Source organism: Morchella sextelata (genome assembly GCF_020137385.1).
Source record: "Morchella sextelata strain SCLS chromosome Unknown scls_2, whole genome shotgun sequence".
Lineage (NCBI taxonomy): Eukaryota > Fungi > Ascomycota > Pezizomycetes > Pezizales > Morchellaceae > Morchella > Morchella sextelata.
Window position 1 is genome coordinate 3,390,677 of NW_025408617.1, and position 19,281 is coordinate 3,409,957.

Genomic DNA, 19,281 nt, shown 5'->3' on the forward strand with positions numbered 1-19,281 from the left:
ATCATCAAGATGACCTCATATGGATAATTGCCTTGTGAATCTTGGGGCGATGTTCCTTTATCTAAGGATGTACCCAAGCCACAAGTACATCTAAAGGCCTCGAGAAGTCCCGTGGACTAAAGTTTACTACCTGGACGTAATAGTTAAAGTATCGGGATCCGACCGGGGCTGAAGAATCTACTTGAGTTTAAATAGTTCGTTAACTTTCCCCCGGTCGGAAGACAGACATTCAACACCAGCCCCTGTCTCCTGCGTTATGGACATACTCCATCAACCAAGAAGTGTGTTGATTCTGGTGGGGGAGGTATGCATGTGTCGCCTGCACTGCCAGTGAGGTCGGAGCGTAAGTTTTTTTTTTGGTTGGGATATTAGAGGCACAATGAACCGTGGATGGAATTAGGCTAGCAAGCCGTGACTGTTCCAGAGATGGTTCACTTTGATAAGTTAACCCCGAAAGCTGGCGTAACTGATGGAACTTGCTTAAGAGATTCTTTGACCTTTATTGCCTCTCTAGAACATATCGTTCCTATCGACGGTGAGAATCATGATAACTCGGGTCCTCTAGAACAAATACTGATCAATTTTCAGATAAGACATGTAGCAGAATGCAAACCATAGCCTTACGTGACATGATTATGGATTCAGACCGTGGGCTGGCATGATTGGAGCATCTGTTGTATCAAGATCACAACGTGTGCATGTGGTTTTGAAAAGGTTTACCCTACAAGTGTCCAATTGGATACCTGCATGAAAGGAAGGAAGCTTCAACCATGAGGTCCGGAAAAGATAGGAAAGATGACGGCCTTTGCGATCAAGCTCGCCACAAGCATACGTACTTTCAGAAGAGTGTGACGTGTTGCGATGAAGCAAACCTCCCGTCTCACTGGTGCCATTATAAGCTTCATCACAGTACCAAACTCATTGCCCGAGAACCCCGGGTGAGCCTGAAGCCAACGGTAGAATGCCTCTCCGAGAAAGATAGCTATTTAGAACTACAGAGTTCGTAGGAAGTCTATCCACAACTGAATGGATCGATATAGGAGGTTATTCACCTGAACGATTCAGACTCGAGCCTAGTATACTATCCAGGCGTTTAGATTAACTAGTGCTTAGATAATTGGCTCAGATTTTCTGTACATGCAGCCATCAAAATAGCCTCCCAGAAGCTTTAAGGACCAACCAAACCCATGCATGAAGCTGCTATTTCGAATTAACCCTTTCCGTGAAATTATATATTAATAAGAAGAAGGTTTTTATTAAATTGCAAATAACCGGTTACCAGGATTACATGCACCGGGGGGAAGGGCTAAATATTTGTCAATAGGCATTGAGTAACCTAAGATCGATATCGAACTTGAGCGGGTTGATTTGAGACACATAAACGGCTCTATTTAATGAACCGGCGCGCTCTTAAGTAGATTCTTTATGAGACTGCCTCTTGATTGCAGATTGCCTATTCGGCTTACTGGTGTGGGAATTGGTCGAGTACAGTCGCAACTCGATATGCCGGATTGCCAAGATTCTAAGGATTTCGTACGGGATAGCAAAAAATCCGGGATAGCAGATTGATTTTGCAGTAGGAAAAATAATATTCTCAGAGGATCTCGTACGGGACAGCAAGGGATCCGGTGTATTGAGTTCCGGCATATCGAGTTGCGACTGTAATCATGCACTCTAAACACTATGCATCATCATGAATCGCTATCGGTTGTTGATTGTACGTAGCACAGGACGGAGATGAGCTCAAGACTGTCGTTCACGGACCAAAAAGAGAAAACAGAGCAGCCAAGCTCTTTTTAATTGGCTGAAATCCCCCTAGTTGTCCTCCAACGCCTGTGGCCCAGTGTCCACGAATAAAAACACTTACACCCCCGGAGTCTTTAACGTGGGGCCATGGGGCTGAAAGAAGGTTTTGGATTACTTGGGGGCGGCTGCAGAGGATTACTCATTGGTTATAGCCGTCACATACGTATACTATACCGCATCTGTGTATCTGACAGGGCTCAGACATGTTCCTATGTGGACATTGAGCAACATCTGTGATGTTGATCATTTCCCGGAACCCCTTATGTAACCCCCACATCGGCTGATTAACAGATATTTTCGATCACACCTTGAGCACCGCCTACGGTTTGCCATCTTGGTCATGCCGGCACATTGATGACTCCCATGTCTCGGCATGAAGAATGTAAAGGCAAGCCCATCGTCAAATTAACGATTAGAGTTGGGAGGCGTATTAGTGCAATTCTAGACGATTAAATTAGAGCTTTTGGCAACCGCCCTTTTCCAAATTTCTAGGTCAAAATTTGAGTTCTTGGCTCTACGCTACTACAAGCATTTACAAGTCGATCTTCCAGGATCTGCTGCGATTTCACACCAAAGAAGCAACGGAATCGCTTCTAGCGGCGCAGAGCCAAGAACTCAAAATTTGACCTAGAAATTTGGAAAAGTGCCGTTGCCAAAACGCTCTATTCTTCGATTGGTTTTACTGGCGCCCGCTGAAAACGTTCATAAGCACAATAAGATGCGGGGATTTAATGATCAGCAGGCAGACCACTTGGGGTATTCAGACTGCCGCGCATAGGTTGATCTTGAAGAAGACGAGCACCCACACATAATAATGTTTGATCCAGGACAGGCCTCTACTGGATTAGGACCCAGGGCTGAGTTATTGAGCTCCTCTAGCATGGCGGTTCGAAGTAACATTGATTGCACCAACGTTCCGTTAATCAATCGTTAAGCTTTTCTCTTTGACATTCCGTCAGGGCTCATAGGTGTCACGCCGCACCCATAAGGGGTGTTTTAAAGACTGCAACTGCAGGGAGGGAGAGGAAAATGAATCGCCGCATAGGGTCTAAATAGACTATCAACATACTAATAGCCTAGACTTTGATTAAGACAAGTCACAACCTTGTCCCTGCCCCCCGCGGCCAAAGGGGTGTGTCCATGTTGATAAATAAGCAAAATAGCTAGGTTTCGGGGTTCCACTACTATTATTACTTGCCACCCCCGCTGCTTCTACTTCTACTCGGTAGTGCCCCGGGCCTTTACAGATTTTCGCTTCTTTCCTTCTGATTTCGCTACCACACTTTTGGACCCGGACGTGAAAAGATGTATCGTGGGATTCTTCTGCTCGGGTTTTTGGCTTTGGTAGTTGATGCCCAAGTTCAAACCGATCCAATTGTGAATTTCTGCAGGAGGATATGGCATTCGTGTAAGTGTTCTACACCGGATATTGGTTGTTTTGCTGGTTATTGACTTGCGTAGCGGTTATTAGGGATGAAGTCTTGTATATTAATGGCGGACTCCAATCGTACAGCAATGTCAATAGCACTACTGGAGAGAAGTACGGGAATCTATCATATGGCATCAGTAAGTCAAATGTCCCCTATACATTACTAATCACATCTTCTGACGAGAATAGATCAATACGTTATCAGGATGGACTTGACAGCAACTTGGAACTGGCGAAACTCTAGTTCTCCCATCTCACTAATCCAAAAAACCGCCAGCAGCGAAACACCTCCTAACCTCTCCCGTGGCGCATTCTATGCCGGCCCCTCAAATGATACTAAGCTTTATACCTACGGTGGAACAGTGGATTCATCACTTAATAGTTCATGGGATGGCTTCCAGCGCCCTACTTCAAACCAGTATGCATTATGGTCGTATGAGCTTAATACTGGTAACTGGGCGCATGAGAACACGACCGGTGATACTACTTTGATTAGGCCAGCATCCGGTGCGAGCGCAGAGGCAAGTGAGCTGGGGCTCGGATTTTGGTTCAATGGAGAGCAGGATAATGGGACGTCGTCTGAGTCGAAAGACTTGTATACCACAGTAAAGTTTTTGAAGGGGATGATAGTTTTGGATTTCAATACTGGCGAAGCCAAGAATCTTTCAACATCTGCAGTCAGCGACTTGGCGAGGGTTAGAGGAGAGATGGTTTATATTCCAGGAGTTGGGGAAAGGGGGATATTGGTTTTGATGGGTGGAGGAGAGAAGGGGGCGGAATATGAGGATGCACAGGAGTATGGTACTTTGGTAGGTTTTATGTCTACTCTACACGGTTCTTTAGGTCGACCATCTCTTTAGATGATGGCAGGGCTTACAGTTGGGGGTAATCTCTAGGTTTCGATGGCGCAAGTTGAGATATTTGATGTTGCATCACTTTATAATGAGAGCACACCGGACGGGACGTGGTATTCACAGAGGGCAACTGGTGATGTTCCGGCTGCGAGGGTTGATTTCTGCCTAGTAGTTGCCTCTGCACCAGACGGATCCAGTCATAACATTTACATGCACGGCGGACGCGGTACCAGTGGCGACTACTATGATGACAGTAAGTTCTACTAAATTGACAACTAATAATTCAAGTGACTGACAGCTCTCTCATTATAGTTCACGTACTTAGTATACCATCCTTCACATGGACAAAGATCTACTCCGGCACTGCTTATCGTTACGGGATGAAATGTCATCTCGCCGGAAACCGCCAAATGATCACGGTTGGTGGTTCCCAAGAAGGAAGATGGACAGACAACTGTGATTGGGAATATAGAAGCGTAGGGTTCTATGACATGTCGACAACAGAATGGGGCCCTACCTTCTTCGCAGACGCTGCGCCTTATCAGGTTCCAAGACGCATCACCGACGTTATCGGCGGAAAGTGAGTTTCTTCCTGCACCCCAAACGCCTGTACACAACAAGGACTACACTAACAAACCACACAGCGGAAATGGCAGCGCAAAACTAATAGCTCCAACCTCCGGCTTCCAGGACGCCGCGCTCTACTCCCTCTTCCCAAACTCCTCCGACGGGCAAACATCCGCCACCGGCACCGCAACTGGTGCACCCGTTGACACATCATCATCATCGTCTTCGTCGTCGAACACTGGAGCCATCGCTGGCGGCGTTATTGGCGGCCTTGCAGGCATCGCTTTGCTCGGCGCAGGTCTCTTTTTCCTCCGTCGCCGCCGTCGCCAGCAGCCAGCGCCGGCATACACTGCTGGAGACCCTGCAATTGAGGCAGGAAGCCAATCATTATACGAGAAGGACGGAACACTGAAGGTGAACCACGAGCTGCAGGGTGACGCAGCGTTCCGTGAGGATAATCTACCGCTGGCGGAAATGCCTGGTGGCATATCGACACATCCGCCGCTGGAGCTGCCGGGTGAATCTGCGCCGCAGAGAGAGCCGGGGGCTAGTAAGTGATGGAGTGGAATGTTATTCTTGTTTTATTTTTTTAGGGGGAGGAGGGACTGTTGTATTTTTATCTGGAGGATTGGTGGGGGAGATCTGGGGGAAGGGATCAGGAAGGGGGATCAGGAAGGGATGAATCTCTGCTTATGCGTAATGCGGATTTTGGCTTGGTGATTTCTGAGCGCTTTAGCAATAGAAACGTAATAACTATTAGTTAATGTTCGGGAAGATAATTATCTTTAATCGGGGGAAATCAGAACTGGTATTCTGGTTTAGGCGCCCACATATACATACTTGCATAACTCCTCCTTCCTCCGGATCTCTGGACCCGGGTGCTTGATATCTGGCTGGCAGAAACCTCGGTGCTAATCTGCGTCCCACAAAAAGCTCTTGTCATGTGGGGCGATCGACCGACTAGCTAGATAGCCAAGGACTGCATGCAAGGGACGCAAAATAATCTCCTAGCCCGCACAAACCGTGGCCAGGGGTAGATCTCGCTACCTGGCGCACATGCTTTCTTATTTTATTTCCTGGAACACAAAAACTAATTAATCCCCCCCCCTGCGGATGGCCTGAACGAGTTTAGCTAAAAGCTTGTCTCGCACTACTAAGGCTCGGCGTCGAGTGATAGTATATGAAGATTGACTCTCGGCACTACTAAGATAGAGTGGGTCAGGAATGGAGGCTATAAAGTTTTGTGTCGAATGTATTTATCTCCTAATAAGTGTGGCGTGGATCGGTTTACTGTCGGTAGGTATCACTGTGTCTCAGCCCGTTCCATCACTTATTACCCACCGCTGTACATCGATGGCTACCCTGCCTGCCTGCCTGTCTATCGACCTAATTCGCTGAATTGGGTAGATTTGGTGCTCGATTTGGTGCTCTATTCGATGCTGTATTTGGTGCTGGATTTGATGCTCCATTTAGTGCTCGATTTGGTGCTGGATTTAGTGCTGGACTTAGCGCTCGATTTGCTGCTAGATTTGGTGCCAGGTCGCTGCTAGTGTTCAATTCTCTCATTAGCGCATATTTTGATGATAACTCTGATGCTCAGGGCGGGGAGGCGGGCGGGGTAGATGGCACGGAGACGGTGGGAGGGCGGGGTAGATGGTACGGAGATGGTAGAGGTGATGGAGTCGATGAGCAGGCGCAGGCGGCTTGATATCTGCCAAGTGCCTAACCCTAACCCACGAAACCTTAATTTTACTCCCCCCGGTAAAGTACACACAGGTGTGCGGGATGGATCCATTTCAACAATATATAGAACTGAGGTAAAAGAGAAGGAAAAAAAAAAAAAAACAATTGTTTGTATAGTGGATCTAAGCGGGATTCGAACCCGGTATCCGCTGTCGTCATAAGTTTCCTAAACCGGAGGCATAGACCACTACACAAACAGAACTTGTTGGAGGAAACTGCGTGCTGGGGAAGATTGTAAACGCACACACACACACCACACGTATACGTAGTCTGGTACCCCATACAAGTACCATCCCGTCCCTGCAGCAAGCTAGCTGCCCACCAGTCCCAACGAGCCGTCCGTCGGTCTTCCTTACTGGCGTATAACTATACAATGTAGACCGAACAGACATACAGCCACTCTGAAAAAGAGTTTGTGATTCTGATTTCGGAGTGAGACATTTCTCTATATGTATGCAACCGTGGCGGACCATTAAGAACCCCCAATTAAGAGAAAACCTTCCCAGTGACCAATGGGGCCCGGAATCAATGAAGAATAAGATCAATGACCTACTTGATCTTCTTTTATATGTAGTCACAAACTATATTATATATATATTTTTTTTCATTATTTTGAATCTCTCCATTAAAACAACATCAACGTCACAGGTGCGCCACACTCACTGCTCACTGACATAAAAGCTGGATCACAAACACTTTTGCTGAGTGGCTGTAGAGAGAGAGAGAGAGAGAGAGATATATAGAGAGGCCTTCTTCTCATCATCAATACAATTAGTTATTCGCCACACTTCATCTTCTTGCAAGGAGCTACAAAAGCCAAAAAAAAATACCTGCCCCACCACGTCCAGATACCAAATAAACCACCAGGAACCAATACTCGATCTACCCTCCCTTGCATCATGCATACCTCCGCGGCTTCGATAAAGAACCAGCTAGCAGCCCATACGAGCACGGCTCATGCTCACAAATCAATGAACGGTAAATTGGAGAGAAGGTTCAAAGTACTACACTTTCCCCTCCCATCCTCGCCGTCATCAGCGGCACCTAGTTGATAAATTAAACCAGCACTGAGTAACCATCCCACACAGCCAAACATCTAGGTCTCCCTGGCTAGAGCAAAAGTGCTTCATAGGGCCTCACTCGCCCCCACCCAGCCAGTCTAGCTACCTAGCCACTACCACTGCATCCAAGAGCGCCCCGTCACACAACCACTACACGCCAAGGACGTAATTACGCGGGGTAGAAATGGCCCGCTCGCTGCAGTTGGTTTGGTAATTGGTAATAGTAGCTTTTGGATTATTATGGACTGGTGGCTACAACTAATGGCTAAAGTACTAGCTAACTACCGGGGTAGGGGGTTGGTTGGGTTATGCCTAAAACAGGATAGGTCTTTCTACTAATTGTTACAGGCATTACTGGTCACTACTAACTACTGACAATGATCACAGCAGCACCTTTTCCACCGCCACCCCAACCAAAAAAAAAAAAAAAAAAAAAAAACAGCCAACCAGGCACCCCTCTCCCTCCCCCTACACACCCCCCAACCGGCCCCCCACAACCCCCTCCAACCTCCCCACAATCCCCTCCCACCCCCCCTCCTCCCCCGCCAACACCCCCACAAGCCTCACAACCTCCTCCACATCCGCCACCGCCCCCTCCGCCGCCATCCCCCCCAACACCTCCCCCAGCACCCTCACCCCCTCCACATCCCGCCCCGCCACCACCCGCCGCGCAAACTCCTTCACCTCCTCCAGCGTCCCCACGCGCGTCCCGTCGTCCAGCACCTCGACCCGCGGCCGCGGTTCCAGCCGCAGCGCCCCGGCCAGGCGCAGCGCGGAGGCCGCGGCGCGACGTGACCGCGCGGCTTGAGTGGCCAGATGGGCGTTGTGGGTGCGCGTGGCGATGGCGATGGTGTGTTGCTGGTCGGGCGGGGGCAGCGCGTGGAAGTAGGAGGGGGAGATGCCGCCCGTGGTGAAGAGCCATGGGGAGACGTCGGTGCCGCGGGCGTCGAGGATGGGGCCGTGCGGGTGCGGGTGCGGGTTGGGGTTGTGGGAGGGGCCTGCGATTGCTGCTGGGTGGTTTCTACTGGGTGTGGTGGCGGGAGAAGGCGTGGGTGTGGAGCGCTCCCAGGGGAGGCGGGGGAGGTGGGGCTTGCGGGGTGTGTGTGGGAGGTGCGTTTGGCGTTTCTCCTTTTCTTTTTCGCGCTCTTTTTCTTTCTCTTTGCGCGGTGAGGGGTTTGCAGATGCAACGGCGGAGGTGGCGGCAGAGAGACGGGCCTGTTCCGCGACGTGTTCGGAGCGGAGCAATGCGCGGATGTCGGCGGGGAGGGCGCGCCACACTGTGATGTCGTCCTGCGAGTTGGGCGGCTGGCTTAATGGATCCCCATCCCCATCCTCTTTCTCTTCCTCCTCCTGCTCCGCCTCTGCGGGTTCTGCTGCGGCTTGGGCCTGGTTCTGCAGGGCCTGGAGGCGCTGCTTCTCGCGGATCCGCGCCTGCAGCGACGCCGGCAGGAACGGGATCACAGACTCGTCGATATCTTCCGGTATCTCGAACTGCGACTGCGAGCCGGGCGTCGCCGGCTCGGGCTGGGGCTCGGGCTGGGTTGGCGTCTTTGCTGGCTTCTTGAGGAATGTATCCAGCAGCGACGCCGGCTTCGGGCGGCTATACGCTTTCGGCAGCGGGCGGTCCCACGGCGGTACATTCACCGCCTTCGCCTCGTTCTTCGACGGCGCCGGCTCGGCTTTGGCGAACTTTAGCAGCCCCTGCCCGCCCCCCGCACCCGCACCCGTGCCCACAGCCTGCAGCTTCGTCAGAGTGAGCCCTAGCCCGCGCAGCTCCCAGGCGGGTATCTTCATGGCGCGGAGCATCGCGATGGCGGCGTTGCCGATTGTGGGGGCGGAGGCGGTGGGCGCGGGGAGGAGCGTACTGCGGGAGAGGGTGGTGCACTCGCCGTGGCCGAGGTGCTTGGCGGGCTTGAAGGGTGCGTGGGGGGAGCGCTGCTTGATTGTGAGGGCGAGGTGGCGGCCGTGCAGGCGCTCCGAGTGGAGGCGGGCAGAGACCTCGGCGGAGAGTTGGTGCAGGAAGTGCTCTGACTGGGCGGGGGTCTCGAAGCGGACGCCCCAGTTGCTGGTGGAGGTTAGTTCGGAGTGAGGGGGCGAGTGAGGGGGCGAGTGATTGGGTGTGACGAGCTGGGAAGAGGGGGAAGAGGGGGAAGTGGCTAACAAACGCCGAGTGAGAGGCCATGACTTACACATCCACCGACAGGCTCTTCCGCACCGCCACCTCGCCCACAACGCGCCCGTCCACGCCACGGCAATACTGCCACAGCATCAGCCCCGTCTTCTCCCCCAGCACGGCGCTCAGCCGCTCCCTCGGCACGGCCCTGATCTCGGCCACCCGCCCCGTCCCCACCGCGCCCACAACCCGCCCCACCACGCTCGGCCCCACGCCCGGCAGCTCCCCGACCTCCACCCCGTCCAGGAATGCCGCAACCTCCGCAGCACGCACAAGATACACCCCCGCCGGCTTCGCCCGCCGCAGCGCCAGCCCCGCGAGGAGAATGTTCCCCCCGATGCCGACCGACACCTCCAGCCCCCCCGTCGCGGCCCGCACATCCCGCCGCACCCCCTCCGCGATCTGCAGCGCCCGGTGCTCCTCCTCCTCCTCCGCGACGCTCCCTAACCCGACGTCGCACACGAGATTACTCACGTCCAGCAGCACCTCGTCCACACTGCCCGCGTGTATCCGCTCCGCACCCACGCGCTTCGCAACCCCGTAGAACGCGCGGCTTGCCTCCTCGTACTTGGCGAACTCGTACCGCAGCACGGTGAGCTCGGGGCACAGCGCCTTGGCGCGCGACAGCCACATGCCGGCCTTGAGCCCGAAGGACCGCGCGGGGTAGTTGCAGGCGGCGATCTCGGAGCCGCCGGTGCTGTCGTGCGCGCCGTGCGCGATGGCGACGGGCTTGGTGCAGAGGTCGGGCCGGGTGAGGAGGGAGACGGAGGCGAAGAAGCTGTCGAGGTCGGCGTGCAGGATGTAGTGGCGTGGCCGCTGCTTCTTGGGAGTGAGCGTGTGGAGGTGCGGGGCGAGGTCGAGGCGGATTTTGGATTTCCCTGGGAAATGATAGAGGTAAGTTTTTACTTCTTGAATTCATGTTTGATAGAAGAGGGGGGGGGGGGGGGGGGCGGGGTGCTTACAGGTACTTAGATGGTGCAGACGGCTGTGCGAGAAGTAGCTGTGTAGGAAATTTGGGTCGAGGACCGTCTGCGAGCGGATTCCGGGCTTGGAGAGGAACGCGGCCATGAGCTCCTGGGAGGGCTGCTGGGGGGAGGAATCTTTTGTGGCCTGGCCGGGCGGTGGCTCTACATCTACTTCTTGCTCTTCTTCGGGTTCTGAGATATCGGGTTCTTCTTCGGGCCCGGGGATACTGGGAGAGTTCTGATCTGGTGATAGATGCTCTGATAACTCCCGCTCAGGAGACCCTACAGCTGCGGAATGCGAAGGCGAGGCATCGGGGTCGTCGTATATACGGGCGTCATACTCCTCGAGCTCCTCTCTGGGCGTCAGGAACTCCGCCTGCGACATCTGTATATCACCGGGGGACTCATCATAGTCTGCAGTAAAAACACCCTCAATCTCACCAGCTACAGCTTCGTCCACAATTTCAACAGAATCTGTATTACGGGGAGTACTCTCCTCCTCCTCACTCACCAAATCCACGATTTCATCAGGCATACTCTCCTTCACTATCAGATCCTCAGTCATCTCCTCAGGCATACTCTCCTTCCCTATCAGATCCTCAATCCACCCACCTACAACATCCCCACTCACCACATCCCCACTCATCACCACATCCCCACTCATAACCTCAGCCACCGGATCCGCCTGCGTAAGCACCCCGACATCCCCATCCCCAAAGTCCACCGGCGTGCCAAAATCGAAACTCACCGGCACACCCTCCTCTTCCGACGCCTCTTCCGACACCGCCCCCAACGCCTCCTGCCCAGAAACCAGCGCCCCAAAGTCGACCGGCGACCCGTAGTCGAAGCTCCGCGACACCTGCACGGACCCGGAGCTCTGGGTTGGTGTTTCTGCGGCCTTCTCGACCGCCGCTGCGGGCGTTGGCGTGGCCGCTGGCACTACATTGGCGCCGCTGAAGGGCGGTATAGACGACTGCAGATGTACAAAGGCAGCAGGCGAGCTCTTGTTCGGCACCGACGGCGTGTCCGAGGCTACCGGGTTCTGCCAGGGCGTGGGAGTGCCGTCTGTGGCCGGCTCTTGGGCGGCGGAGAGGCTGCCGTCGCTGAAGATGGAGCCCTGGAGGAGCGCGAGCTCGTCTTCTTTGGACATGAGGTTGTGCGGCGAGAGGCTATCGCGTATCTCGCGGTACGGGTCTTCGGGTAGCTCTTCTGGGGCTGTCTTTTCCGGCTCTTCTGGAGCTGTCTTTTCCGGCGCCAGCTCCGGCTCCGACTTCACCACCCCCTCCTCCCCCGCGAACGCCGCGTCCACCTCCCCCACCCCATAGTCCCTCGGAAACCCCTCCCGGGCCACCGTAAACGCCATCAGCACCTCCCTCTGCACCTCGCGCAGCACCTCCGCGCGGCCAACCCGCCGCTGCGGCTTCCCGCGCCACTCCTGCACCAGCTCCGCTAGCCCCGCTTTGCCGATGTCGCGCAGGAGGTACCGCTCGGACTCCCAGGTGGCCTCGGCGTCGGGGTAGCCGGTCCAGCGGATCCAGTATTGCGTCTGGCGCCGGTGCGTGCGGCGCCCGATGATGCTGTCGGCGGACCAGAGGGGCGTGCCGTTGATGGTGGAGATGGGGGCGTGTTTGGGTGTGGAGGCGGCGGGCGTGGGTGTGCCGGTGGCGGGGATGGGGTTTGGAATGGCGGTGTTTGGGGGTGGGAGTGGTGCTTCTTCGTCGACGTCGGAGTCGAGCTCTTCTTCGCCGTCGGAGGCGGGGATCGTCATACTTCTTGACAACGAGCTCGCCGGCCACCCGGCCTCTCGTTTCACACCAGCGGCCCCATCTGTCTTCTGACTCGCCGCCCCAGCACTACCACTACCACTCGGACTCCCAACCGCCAACTTCGCTTGCCCCGGCGTCTCCAGCAGCCGATACTCGCCCCACGGCCGCACCTTGCCCGCGGCCACACTATCCACGATCCACTCGGGCCTCACCACGCGGTACCTTGCCAGCTCCTGCCGCTTCTTGTGCGGCAGGTTGGCGGCCACGATGTGTGTGACGGTGGTCTTGCCGTCGAGGTGCGGCGCGAAGAGGCCGCCGTGGGTGGTGATTAGGGTTCTAAGTTCCCGGGCGGGGGGCACGGTGTGGCCGGTGATGTGGATGGTGAGGTTGTGGAAGAGGCGGGGGGAAGTGGCGGGGCTGGTGGAGTGTAGGTGTGTGGATTGGTTGTGTAGTTTGCGGCGTTTGCGGGATTTGTAGCTGTGGAAGGGGGGGGGGGGTGTTAGTAGGTTTTTGATATGTGGGGTTCTGGGGGATATGTGGGGTCTGGGGATCTATGTGGGTATCTGAGGGTTCATGTTGATATTGTAAATCCATATATACGGAGCTTGAAGATCCATAATTCCTCAAAATCCATATAGATAATTCTTAGAAATCCAGATGGCCTTAAAGTCCATATGGCTCTTCAAGCTCCACATATTCACCTCCACACGGCTTTTAAAGCTCCCACTAGCTACTAGCCAGGTTTTTCAGTCCGTCGAGCTCCTTTCCTACTACCGGTTGAGATCTGGTGATGCCCGATAATCCATACTACGGGGTGTCGGCGTCGGTGCAGCTCCACCACCGTAGACCTCAGCCGGGAGCACAAAGGAGCTACTAGTGGACAGACCAGAAAACCCAGTTTATATGGTGCTGAGAGAGGCTTTTCAAAATGGCCCAACACGCAATATCTCTCACGGCGTTGCATCGCAGCCGTAGTCAGGATCGTGGACTCACTCTTTCAACCCCCCAAACTCCGACGCCCCATACTCGTCGCCATCCTCGTTCGTGAAATCATCTACACATGTACCTCACCTGTCAGCTCCCCACTACCAATAACCATACAACTACATGTAGTTACAACTACGGCCAACATACGGGACTCCAGCTTCCTCGCCAGCTTCCTCGCCTTCTCGTCTGCGCGGTGGTGATGCGACATTCTGAAGGTAATTCTTAAGTGGCTTGCTATTTATGTATGTATGGATGGTATCATGTAGAGATCGCGCGAAACACGTGCGGGAGCGAAGGGGAAGGCAGCGGAGCGGATGACTTGCAGAACGCGCGGGACGAGATGAGACGCGTAAAGTGGCTTGCAGGTGGTGGGTTAGGGTTGTGGAGGTGCAGTGGGTGGGCGTCCGGGTAAGATCTACCGGGGGTGTTGGTGGTGCGGTCGCCGGTACTGCGGTGGGCTGGCTGGAGTGCAACTTGTGTGGTGCAGGGTCACTCACTTGGTGGGTGGGGGAGTGGGGGTTTACGTGGACGATCCTGTTCTGATACTGTTGGACCCTGTGGGAGCTACATGTAACATGGACAGCGCACTGTGTCTGGGCTCTAACTAGCTGGATACATGTATGTAGCTATTCTAGATCTACCTACTGGGGTCCGTTCTTTTGTAACGGTCGCGATACAGGTGGCTTGGTTCTGGCTGGGGGTATTGGGAACTGGAGGTTCTCAGTTCTCTGAGAGGAGGGATATATGTAAGATCTTGTCAGGAGCGTGCGTGGAGGTACAAGGCATTGTCAGGACTCGATGATCATGGATCATGACATACGGAACGGATCAACTCGTTCGTACGAACCGGTCCTTACTTTAGAGTACTCCACCTGGGGCCCTGAGAACGCTGGGCTGTCTGGCTATATGATACATGGTAAGCTTTAATTCTGGGAGGAATGGAGGGTTCAAGGCGGAGATGTCGCCGTCTCACTGTTGACTGGTGATTTGGATTTTTGAACTAACTGCTGTTTGCTGCGCACCTCTAAGGGCCCGGCTTGTCGTCAAGGGTCTGATGATAATATTGGTGATGACAAATCTACCTACATACAAGCCTCCTGCTCCTTCTCCTCTCTCCTCCCAAGACAGTGATTTAGGCTAGAGTTCGGTCTTGACAAATTGTTGCGGGCGGTGCTGTGCTGCTTAAGTGCTTTGTCTTGGACAGACAAAAAAGTCTTGAGACTTGAGGGAATTTGTGTGTTCGTATCCGGTTGCGGAGGCCGTTCGGTCGTTCGCAACTCTGGATCTGGTATGTAGAGAGTATCTGTTGTCTTGTTACCTGCCCATACTTACGATCCCGTGATGCCATCAAGTTCCCTCGAATCGGCGGGAGCAGCACACACGGGGACCGGTCCACTGCGCCGTGAAAAGATGGTCCGTGGAATATCTCCGAGACTGCACATACCATTTTTAAACAGCACTTTTTTTGTGAAGAAGCAAAAAAGGAAGCCAGTTCCAGCAAATACTCCGTCCGGATTTTTTGTTCAGGTCAGGATGGGGACTGACCTTTCCGGGAATGACGTTTGGTAAAACAAAACAAAACAAAACCTAAACCCGTATGTTGGTAGTGTGATCCGCGCCCAGGTACCAAGCAGGCCAAGACGGAATGGCTGACGCCGTTTACGCGTCATCGCACCGCCTCGCTTGCTTGGTTGATGGAGGAAGGAAGGATGGGTGGGTGGGTAGGTGGGTAGGTGGGTGGATAGGATGGATGGATATGGATGGATACTGGAAGGAAGAGGATGGAAGGGTTGTCACGAAAACCACTCTCTTGCCTATCCCAGACATGTACGACGAGCATTGGCTTGTTCGGGCCACAGGTTCTGCCAACACAAAAGCACCCTCACTTTCCCCTTCCCTTCTGTTGAAAACATCTCTTGAACAACAGGCACGCTGCTTTTACACTTGGAATCTTTTTTTTTTTTCTGCATTTAAACATTTTGACTTAGAGAGAGATAAAGATAGCAATCAGCGAGCTGCATCTTATCGATTCCTGATCTTGATTGTCTTGTTCATACTCTATCACTCACACTCTCACGAACAAGGATGGAGGACGTGGTCCAACATCTGAAGAGTCGACAGTCGACGTATGATAACGCTTACGATAACACCTATTAGTACGCTAAACCCCACCTCACCTTCATCGTCTGCTTCTACAGATCGGATAGGACTAACAACCCTTTCAATGTAGCTGTAACGGACGTTACTACTCAAACTACGATGACTGCTACTCCAACTGGTACTCTTGGGGCCGCTGGATCTTCATCGCGGGCATCATAATTGCCTTCCTCATCCTCTTCTTGCTCTGCGCGTAAGCCCTCCCCCTCCCAATTGCCCCCCAAACCCAAGTCTCAAAGCTAACATTCCCCCCCCCACAGTTGCATAACACGCCGCCGCCGCCGCCGCGGCCTCCAACCCTACTACGGCACCGCCTGGATGCCCTTCCGCCCCAACAACCCCAACACCAACCCCAACGGCACGCAGTTCACACAGTACGGCCAGCCGCAGCCCTACGACCCCAATAACCCGCAGTACACGCAGTACTACGCGCCCCCGACTGCCCCCGCGCCACCGTATACGCCCAGCCCGAACATGCCGCCCGCCTCGTCCCCGTTTACGCAGCAGCAGCAGCCGTATTATCCCCCGCCGCCGGGATCGCCGCCGGGAATGGGAGGCGTGACCCATCATAGTACCGGTGAGACCAGGGAGAGCGATTATTATAGTATGCCGCCGCCGGGGCCGCCGCCGCAGGCGCATGTAGGGAAGACTTAAAGGGAGAGAGAGGGATATATGGGGTAATGGGGGATTGAGAGATGGGAAAACGTAAAAACGTAAAAACGACTCGGATATGGAGCTCTCTTTTTGGTCGTAGTTTATAATGGCGCTTTGGCTTTTTTGGTTTCGTTTGTTTATGAGACGGACTGATGAATGGATGGTGGGTGGGTGGATGGGTGGTAACGATTGAAATTACTTTTACACTTGGGAGGCTCCCTTTACTCTCTTTTCTTTTGGTTTTGGTTTTGGTTTGTCCTTCTTTTTTTGGAGCCCTGGTACGGCCGTGCTGTCAGCTTATTGCTACTTACTTATTTTTTAACGTAGTCAAAGTCAATTCGCAAGTAGATAAGGATATAAAATATTGGCAATGTATATTTTGATTTTTTTTACCATATAGGAGCTTTGTTTATTTGTTTTGCTTGCTTTGCTGTCTAAAGAACAAGTTGCAAGTAAGGAGTCCCATCACCGCAACGTCATTCAATGCGCCGGATCGGAGAAGCCTTGCATGCGCGCAGGAGAAAAAGAAAAAACGAGTGATGTCGTGTGATGTCGTGTGAAGGGCGCCTGTACCTCACTTTTATCCGCAGATTTGAAATTAAAGAAATCTGTACATATATGTACCAATAACCCTTGCGGTGTGCTTCAAGACGGTTTCGCCAGGCGCGGTGAGCACTTGTTTCGCTGTGCATGCGTTGTTTATCCCTTAAGTTGGCATGCTGATCGACCCCCCCATAATAGAGGAATTAGATTTGTATGGGAGATCTATTATTTGATAAGAGAGATAACAGGATCTGTTAGTAAAGCCACATAAAAATTTGCTTTTTTTGAGGGGTCAGCATTTGTGATAATGAAACTGGGTTGTACCGGGTTGTAATTGTAACCGCTAACATCTAGCTAAACATCGAGTACGAGCAGGCCCGCACTAACGATCTCTATTTGGGTACATGTATGTATGTTAGTTTGGCGGACCTTGCTATACACACTTATTCTTACGGACAGTACTTGTAATATGTGGATATTTGTTAGTATTGGACAATGTTTAAAATGTGTTGTCCAAATGATATGTGGTTACTTGTCGGTGTAAAAGGACGGTGTTTCCTACTCTTCTTGTTTGATTAGATCGCGCAATTCTCTCTATGTTGCGGACAACAGAACTGCTACAATGTCAACGTCTTTGCTGTACGTATTATACAGTGAGACCAAGGGGCTAGCTCTTGAAGGTTGTCCAACCAACGACCAACTACTATCTGTCATCTTGACATGTAGATACAATGCCTGCTTGCTATATTGAATCATATATACCGACATACAACTGTTTCAAGATGAAATCCAAAACACTCAAGATCACAAGGTAGGTCCAACAATCGCTCATATAAAGCATCACCTATGGTACACTACAGAAAGCACATCAACTGCAATTACAAGTAACTTACTCATAACCAACACACCAAGCATATTATATATCAACCACTAACTTACACCCACTCGCAAACATGAACACCAACCACAACGCCCACATAATCACCCACCTCGAGCACCACCTCTCCGTCCTCGCCTACAAGATCAAGTTCTGCGCAACTCAAAGCAACATCACCCTCCTCGTGTTGCACCTCGACGACGAGCGCAACCCCTACAGCACCTTTATGGGCTTGCAGGAGCGGTTATTGGACAACTTCATAGACTACCGCTCCTATGCTGGCCTCCAGGAAAGGCTGCAATCTGGCCACCTGTCCGCCAGGGAGACTAGTGAACTGCAAGCAATTCAAAGAGAGCAGGAGCAGCTCAGGGAGGAGGAGAGGGAGATCCCTAGGTGGATTATAAGGAACTGTGAGTGGTATATAGGACAGAGAGAAGCGTTAGAGAGGTATAGGGGGGTGCTTAAGAGTGAGTATATGGAGATTCAGGCTGCGTTGGAGGAGGAGTCGAGGTTGAATGCTTGATTAATGAGCACTTCATTTAGGAACCGCTTTCAGAAGGCTTGATGTGATTCCTGTCTCTCAACTAATCAGTTGGATTATTACTGCTGGCTTGAGTTGATTGGTAGGCAATTGATTGATCGAATTAATAAAAGAATAGTTACCCTAGGGCCGGTAGTGAAAAAAGAATCTCGGTACATATCAAAGTCCCAGTGACCAAGGCAACGGGTATGTATCCGGCCACAGCAGGCAGCTTCGAGAGAGATTTGGGCCCTTCCATAATATAAGCCACACTTCCGGCTCACCCGCTCTCTATCTTAAACAACGAATAATCTGGCACAGATATCTTGCGAAAAGCACGCATCAATATGCGGTAATTGGATTGCCTGCTTGCACTCCGAGGTACAGAATGTGCTAATGGATAATAAATTCTCGAGGTTCGTGATACCTGCCTGGCCATGATCATCAAAAATACAAGCCCATACTACATGGCACTAACGTTCAGGCGAAGACCGCAACCATCCAATTCCAATTCTCCCTGCACCTGCCATTGGGATTGATCCTGCCTCTCTTTGGTATAGATAGGATAGTGCAAGTGCCGCCGTTGACCTGTAGCGCCGCTCGGTAATTCTTGGTGCGAGGATTAGATCGACAGCCCCGACGTTTAGTTAGCGGTATTCTAGAGCAAAGCAAAACTCACCGAAGCCCTAAACAAGAAGGATCTCTCAATTAACGGTGCGTGATGGTACCTCGCAAAAGGTACATACACACACCCGAGAAGATAGAGCAACTTCAGGGTCCCCTAGCTAGGAAGGCTAAGCGTTAGGAAACGTCCCCATTAGTACCCACTCGGTACCGCAATATCTCTGCCGGGCACCGGTAGGGGCCCGGGGGTTAGTTCGGGACGCATATGAAAGTCAAATTTGGGTACGTAATTGCGAGCCCGTGCTCTTCGTCAATTTTGTTGCGCTGATGGTGTGCATGCCCGCCCCGGGTCAACGGGGAGAAGTACGCGTTATGCACCTGTGTACGAAATAAGGATTTCAACCTTCCGGCGATTATTCCTATCTATCATGAACACACACACCTTGAAAGATGCGTAGCTTTTCAAGGGTTTGACTGACGGCTTCTGCTCCGCTGCAGGGTCTGACATATATAAGAGTGCCCTTGCCGGATTATCTCTACAACTTCAAGCTAGCG

General features: G+C 52.6%; 5 protein-coding genes across 5 annotated transcripts; 4 read left to right on the forward strand and 1 right to left on the reverse strand.

Moving 5' to 3' along the window:
* Nucleotides 1-3,111: 3,111 nt before the first annotated feature.
* On the forward strand, nt 3,112-6,364 carry H6S33_006142 (uncharacterized protein; the record flags this gene model as incomplete). Its single annotated transcript, XM_044837565.1, has 7 exons — nt 3,112-3,214; nt 3,268-3,372; nt 3,425-4,044; nt 4,132-4,342; nt 4,402-4,669; nt 4,734-5,210; nt 6,064-6,364. 7 exons carry the CDS (start codon nt 3,112-3,114, stop codon nt 6,362-6,364), a joined length of 2,085 nt encoding a protein of 694 aa, XP_044699451.1.
* Nucleotides 6,365-7,928: 1,564 nt separating this feature from the next.
* On the reverse strand, nt 7,929-13,559 carry H6S33_006143 (uncharacterized protein; the record flags this gene model as incomplete). The annotated part of the gene is made up of 5 exons (XM_044837566.1): nt 7,929-9,525; nt 9,650-10,511; nt 10,596-12,781; nt 13,358-13,418; nt 13,499-13,559. 5 exons carry the CDS (start codon nt 13,557-13,559, stop codon nt 7,929-7,931), a joined length of 4,767 nt encoding a protein of 1,588 aa, XP_044699452.1.
* A 1,877-nt stretch (nt 13,560-15,436) lies between these two features.
* H6S33_006144 (uncharacterized protein) lies at nt 15,437-16,162 on the forward strand (the record flags this gene model as incomplete). The annotated part of the gene is made up of 3 exons (XM_044837567.1): nt 15,437-15,507; nt 15,582-15,701; nt 15,769-16,162. The coding sequence occupies 3 exons, from the start codon at nt 15,437-15,439 to the stop codon at nt 16,160-16,162; spliced, it is 585 nt and encodes a 194-aa protein (XP_044699453.1).
* Nucleotides 16,163-17,658: 1,496 nt separating this feature from the next.
* On the forward strand, nt 17,659-18,105 carry H6S33_006145 (uncharacterized protein; the record flags this gene model as incomplete). The annotated part of the gene is made up of 1 exon (XM_044837568.1): nt 17,659-18,105. The coding sequence occupies one exon, from the start codon at nt 17,659-17,661 to the stop codon at nt 18,103-18,105; it is 447 nt and encodes a 148-aa protein (XP_044699454.1).
* Nucleotides 18,106-18,823: 718 nt separating this feature from the next.
* Nucleotides 18,824-19,204, forward strand: H6S33_006146 (uncharacterized protein; the record flags this gene model as incomplete). Its single annotated transcript, XM_044837570.1, has 3 exons — nt 18,824-18,840; nt 18,924-19,008; nt 19,091-19,204. The coding sequence occupies 3 exons, from the start codon at nt 18,824-18,826 to the stop codon at nt 19,202-19,204; spliced, it is 216 nt and encodes a 71-aa protein (XP_044699455.1).
* Nucleotides 19,205-19,281: the final 77 nt, after the last annotated feature.